Source organism: Apaloderma vittatum, unplaced genomic scaffold, assembly GCF_000703405.1.
Source record: "Apaloderma vittatum isolate BGI_N311 unplaced genomic scaffold, ASM70340v1 scaffold1256, whole genome shotgun sequence".
In the NCBI taxonomy this organism is placed as follows: Eukaryota; Metazoa; Chordata; class Aves; order Trogoniformes; family Trogonidae; genus Apaloderma; species Apaloderma vittatum.
Window position 1 is genome coordinate 230708 of NW_009723252.1, and position 6395 is coordinate 237102.

Consider the following 6395-nt stretch of genomic DNA (forward strand, 5'->3'; position numbering starts at 1 on the left):
AACATATCTGATGACTCACAGATCTAAAATTGCTGCTGGATGGTGGAATGAGTAAAGAAATGTTCTGAGACAGCTTTATATTCACTATGGTATGTTTGGAAAATATACAGTAGGAAATTAATTTTGAAGTCTTTCTTGAGTTCCACAGAATGATTCAGGATCATTTTCAGAAGTGGATTAACATTAAAACATTTATTATCTTATTATCTAATGTTATACATATAGTTTTATAATCATTCATTTAGCATTTTAAAGATTCTTAGTATTGTTCTAATAAAACTGGATACTGCAGATAATTTTACATTACATAATAAAAAAATAAATCTGTGCTTGTAAACTGGTCATCTTTTAAAATCTTAATAAAAGGAAAAATGCCTTTATTTTGATAGAATTTTGTTCTAAGTACAGTAATATATAATGAGCCCAACTGCAGTATTTATGTTGAATAGTGATTCTAACTTCAACTAATATAATTTTTCAATCTCATTTGCTAAATTGAGTATTGGTTTACACATTTTCCAATAGCTCCATTGAAGACTAAGATGGTAGCAAATACTTGCTGATATTTTTACACTGCTAAGAAAAAGCATTTGATTTAGTCTTATCATCGTATGAACAATAAATAGATGATTCTTTGAGAGCTCCTGATAATTGTATTAGAATATCTAAGGTCTATTTTTTCACTCAAGCATATTTATATAGTGAAGCATTACACAAATATGAGTATTTAACTTTGGTTAATGAATACATTTAACTGCAACAACAAAACTGTCTTGACTTTGGAAACAGTTTAAAGCTTTTGGATGACAGAATATTTACAATATCCATTTATGGCTTCTACTCTTTTTCCATTTGCAAGACCCAGGTTTTCAGTAGCCAGAAGGAGGCCTAGATATTCAAAGTAGCAAAGTTTGCTTTCAGGCACCTAAATAGCCATGAACTTTTCAAACAGAAATCTCCATCTCCTCACCTCATGACACACCTGATATGATTTTCCAGAAGATCTCTACATCCAAGACTTTCCAGGAAAAACAACAAATCAACAACTTGGGCTTTTATTTTTCATAGCTACATGTGGGATAATCTCCTTTTTAAAAATCCACAGTTACTTTTGGTAGCTGAGATTTAGGAAAATAAAGCAAGAAACCAAAATATAACTAATCCCCCACACCTCTATGGGAAGCGTACATGCCTGCAAGGTGTTTAAAGGGAGGTCCCCAGTCTGTAAGGTAGTCGTAACTCTGATCCGCATCTGACACATTAGAACCTAGAGAGCTGAGCGATCCTGCCGAAGAGCCGGTCCCCTCAAATGCATAGGTCTGAAGGGAGTCATATGGAGGAACACTAGGGTCTGTATTCGCTTCTTCAAGCTTTTCTGAAATGAATTGCCTGAAGATCGCGCTGTCGGGACCAACCTGCAGAGACTGTCTGTAGAGGCTGTGTATTTCTGTGGTGACCTTCTTCCGCGGTTTGTGCGTTCGCATGACAGTGCGGGTCCTCAGTGCTGAAATATCAAAGGCTTCTGTGTCCTGCTCACCACCACCTTCATCGTCATACCTGACAATGTTCTCTCTGAATTCTTCCATTTTCTCTGAAAAGGGGGATTTCTTCCTCTGCTGCCTTATGGCTACAACTGCTAAAAAGAATACTGACACACAAAATAAAAAAGAAAAGCAAGGAGGGGAAGGAAACAGAAACAAAGATTTTGAATGTGTTTGAAAAGATATAAAAAGGGTAATGTTTCTCAATATCAATGGTATTGCATAGTGAAGACATTTTATCAAATTTATAGAGCTGTGATTTTTATGGATTTTATTGTTTTGAGGTAGGGGCTCTGCTTAGCTCAGTCAGTTAGAGTGTGGTGCTAATAACGCCGAGGTCGCGGGTTCGAACCCCGTACGGGCCATCTGTTGCCTGATCTAGTTGAGAGGTGTCCCTGCCCATGACAAGGAGGTTGGATTAGATGATCTCTAAGGTCCCTTCCAGCCTATGCCATTCTATGATACTATGACATGACCATAGTATGTGGTGGGAAAAGTGGCTACAAAGGGACTTAAAACAGGTGATTGAAACAGTGTAGTTCTTTTGGTAGGTGAGAGTTTGAAACTGATGAAAACACAGGTTATACTTTTTGAAACTGATTTGGTTTATCACATAATATATCAAATCCACATTCAGAATTTAAGTTCTTAATCTCTTATCCGATCAAAGCCCCAGGAAGACCAGATGAAATATGAAGGAATGAGGAGGATATCCTACTCATTTGGTTGAAACATTCAGTTCCATAGATGACACAGGGTGTGGTTCAACTATTTCTGTTATGCTCTCCTGGAAATTTGAAGACTATCGCTACATTTTGTCTAATGTTGTAGCAGTACTTACTACCAAGGTCCATGAACTAGAGTAGTTTGTTTCTCTCATAAATAAAAGCTTTTTTAAAAAATTATCTTTAATCCTATCTCATTTTGGTTTTAGTTGAATGATCCCTTTGAAATCGTCTATGACTTTCACTGAAATTAATTCATTTTTTAACTAAAACTTAATGTAATTCTACTTAATAAGTAAGTAGTTTGTGGACTGTAATTTTTTTACTTGGTACATAACACGATATAAATATAACGATGATAGGATTTTACCTCAGTTAGGGATACAAGTGACCTGTAGTAGTTCTTTATTTCTATATATTTACCCTACATTATTTCATTTGATTGGGAGATGCCAACACCAAACTTGAAAACATTGGAAACAAGCATTTCTACAATATTATTATGTATTTACAAACCCCAGTCAGTTTCAACTCTCAACCCCTTTGCATGGTGAGCTCTTCTAACGGTACTCATGATAATACAGGAAAATGAAAAAAAAAAAAGAATTCTGAAATTTCAGATATGTGGTAAATATATTATGTATAGAACATTTTACTATTTCATTTTAAATAACCACAAAATTACATTTAAAGATTTAGTGCATTTAAAATATGTGTGTCTGTAGAGAGTGTGGTAGATTAGTTTCTACTTCTTCCTAATTAATATATTTATTTATTGCCCTGCTTTGACTTTTGTGATAGGCCCAGTAGTTACCAACAGTTTATTTCATCTGGAGAGTGGACCTTGATAAATAATTCCATTGGTGGCCTGCATAATGCAGTGATAGAGTTTGCCTGATCCTCAGTACCTTAAGACCATAATAGAAAGTGACCAGGTTCAGATATCTTGCAACAAAAAAGACAACTCAAAATGCCTGAGTCAAGGAAAGTTCAGATTTAAATAAGGGGACTCTGGGAGTGTAGGCAAGTCTAGAAACTACAAATCCAGTTATATGTTCCTGTTTTCTCTGTTGGAAAGCAGGAGATGGAAATAGGGGAAACAGTGCAGTCCTGGACTTGGCTACGGGATCAGAAACAGCTAGTGTCTGTCCAAGAGTACTCCCACCTAGATATAATAATCTTGAGAAACTCTTACACTCTTTTCATCCTTGATCCATCTATTCAATGTGTTCATAGGGATGAATAAAAACATGTATTCTTTTACGTTCTGGTTCTGCAGTTTCCTGCATGTTGCCTAATTTTGAGATCCCAAAGCCATATAAAGATATTGACTCATAGTTGACAGGTATGCATGCTGCTTCTGGACAGCTCATTTAACTGTGGGACTAAAATATAGGGTTCCATTTGAGGAGACGTTTCAATGAGTTCAGAGCAGAAGATTCAATCAAGAGGCCAAAGGTACAACAGCAAATAATTAGAGTTAGTTTCTATTCCACATGATAAGGAAAATAAGCCATAAGGTTGTGGACAGAATGAAGGTTATGGGTGATTTTTAACTTTTTAAATTTCCCTTTTTAGTATAAAGCCAAAATAATTCCATTAGTTTTATTAGACTTCTATTTCTTGTCTTCTGTTGCTACTGGAGCAAAGTACAGATCAGAGTGCATGCTTTCATTTCCAAGTTTCATCTTTCTTCTGGTTAATGATTATATGCTTGGTGTTGTATGCTGTTGTTTATGGACTGGTAGAGGTCACACTGTATAATGACGTTAGAAAAAAGAATGTTTTTTACCTAGATATCCTTCACATAAAAAAAAAAAAAAAAAGGATGGATTTCCTTAAAATAATTTTGTATTTCTTTCATTCAGTGGTATGGGAGTTTAAAAATATTACCATTGTGCTTGCTTTTATTAACAAATACAATGAGAGAATAATTTTCAACAAAAAAAATTTTGTTTCTTAAGGCAATGTAATTTCTGTTATTACTTCTTATTCTCTAGACATTATATCTGTGTAACTAGATATTCTGCTGTAGTTTTCTTAGTTTGATTATGATTATATTTTTCCTTAATATTTTGTAGAATTTGTTGTGCTATGTTTGCACAATTTATAATGATGTTTTGATATCACTCTGCTTAGTGAAATCCTGGTTCTATCTTAATTTTCTTATTTTGGAGTCGCTTTGTTTTAGTTTCATTAGTGGAAAAATGGTTTTATAGACGTAATTCATAAGTTTTATGGTATTTTTGGATATGATGTTTTATGAAATACACTGCTATATGGCATAATATGGATACATTATGTTTTTAGACAGGATTTGGAAGTCTTTTCCTGTCATTTTGTTAGCAGCAGCTTGAATTTGGTCTTGAGGGCCATGATCACCATTAGTGACCACACTCTAAGCTCAGTCATTTTGCCTTGGAAAACAAATCTTTGTGTCTCTATCACTTTTCTTTCTTTCCCAGCCTCAGAAACTACCATACCTTAACCTCGCTAACTCAGACAGGTACAAAGTTTCAGGATGGATATTTAGTCATTGGAAATGATCAATAAAGTGTGCCTGCTGTTGTCATATGTAAGTCTCATCAAAATACTCACCAAACACTGCAAGAACATCATTTAATGGAAGAAAAAAAAATGCATTTTAGTAGTGATAGTTGCATGCCTCGCCAGGCGCAGAGTGTGTTTCCCTGAGTGCTGCCACTCCAGTAGGTCTTGCAGCAGCCACAGACCTGAGCAGGGAGGAACAGCCAGCCTTGGGTGGTTGGTCTGGTTTTGAGTGTCATGTGCCACCTGTGCATGACCCTGTACAACGGTTCGAGCACAACTCCAGTACATTTAAAACTCTCTCAAAACCATCTTTCACATTCACGAGTTCTCGACTGTAATGGAGGTTAATATGGTGACCCAGGAAGGGAAAAAGGAGATGTCCAGCATTTGGAGAAAAGGCTCTCTGGAGATGCAGCCTTATTAATCGACAGAGAAACTTCCCATTTGTTTCTGGAGTTTCTTTCTGAGAGTGTCAAATTCTCTTCTTCTTTTATTATTTTGTATTGATTTTAGCTCTGTACTTGACATACCTAAAGAGGAATGAATAGGGTACTGTTCCTTTTAATATACTCTTATATTAGTCAACTTATTTGTGTAGTGCTGTCTTTGGCTTTATCTGGGGTAAATACGGACTTTGGACCAATACAGACAAGTAGTACTGTGACTCATCTGAAGCCAACTTTTAGGACATTGTGTTAAAATTCAAAGTTTACTGAAAACTGTGCGTGGGGAGGGAATTACAGTTAGGAAAATGAAAAATAAATGAAAAAAATCTCCTTATTCCATCTTTTTCTTAATAACACATTATTTCCAGGCTTCCAGTCAAGATAATATCTTTGTAAGTTAATCAAGCCTACTGTAAAAGGAAACAAAGGATACTTACCTAGGAGTACTAGTACGCAAGCCAAAACAGCAACTAAAGCTTCTGTGCTGAGACCCATGGCGTACATGAAAGCTCCATATCGACAGTAAAGGATGTTAACCTCTGTGTCACAGTCGCAGACTGTGATAGTGAGGGTATTTGTGCTTGTCAGTGGTGGGGTTCCGTTATCCAGAATTAAGATTGGCAAGTAGAAATAAAACTGCTCTTGCCTCCTGAAGCCACTTTTTGCTATGAAAATTCCAGCTGTGTTATCTAGAAAATAAATTATTATAGATGATACTCATTTATCACTTTTTAAAAGCAACAATAAAACTGCAGTGGAATCTGATGTATTTAAAAACAAAGCTACTGTTAAAAAGATACATACTAAGAAAGTTTAAAAAGTAAAACCCAGCACTGACATGTGGTGGGTTTTCTGTGTCGGTTGTGAATAATTGCATCTATTTTTGACATGTATTCCAGGGACAATAATAAAATTTGACATAGGAGCTCTGTTTTTAGCATTCAGAACTAAAAAAGATGCCACCATGTTCAGTACTTGACATCTGCTTAGATTAACTAATTGATTCTTAAAACCGTTCCATGTAACCAGCTGTTACCAGTACAGCAGTTCGCAGATGAAATATGGACAGTTTACCAATCAAAAGGCTTCAGAAATGTGTCTAGCAGCACACAGAGAAAGCACATGGCAAGGGA

The 6395-nt window shown here is 35.6% G+C and overlaps 1 protein-coding gene across 1 annotated transcript in view; it reads right to left on the minus strand.

Annotated features, from left to right (window-relative positions):
- Positions 1 to 1050: 1050 nt before the first annotated feature.
- LOC104275929 (cadherin-19-like) overlaps positions 1051 to 6395 on the minus strand; it is a gene marked incomplete at its 5' end in the record, with an annotated part of 23332 nt that continues 17987 nt past the window's right edge. Inside the window, 2 exons of the mRNA XM_009872031.1 lie at positions 1051 to 1648; positions 5700 to 5951. Coding sequence (XP_009870333.1) covers positions 1158 to 1648; positions 5700 to 5951 — 743 coding nt within the window. The remainder of the gene's footprint in view (positions 1649 to 5699; positions 5952 to 6395) is intronic.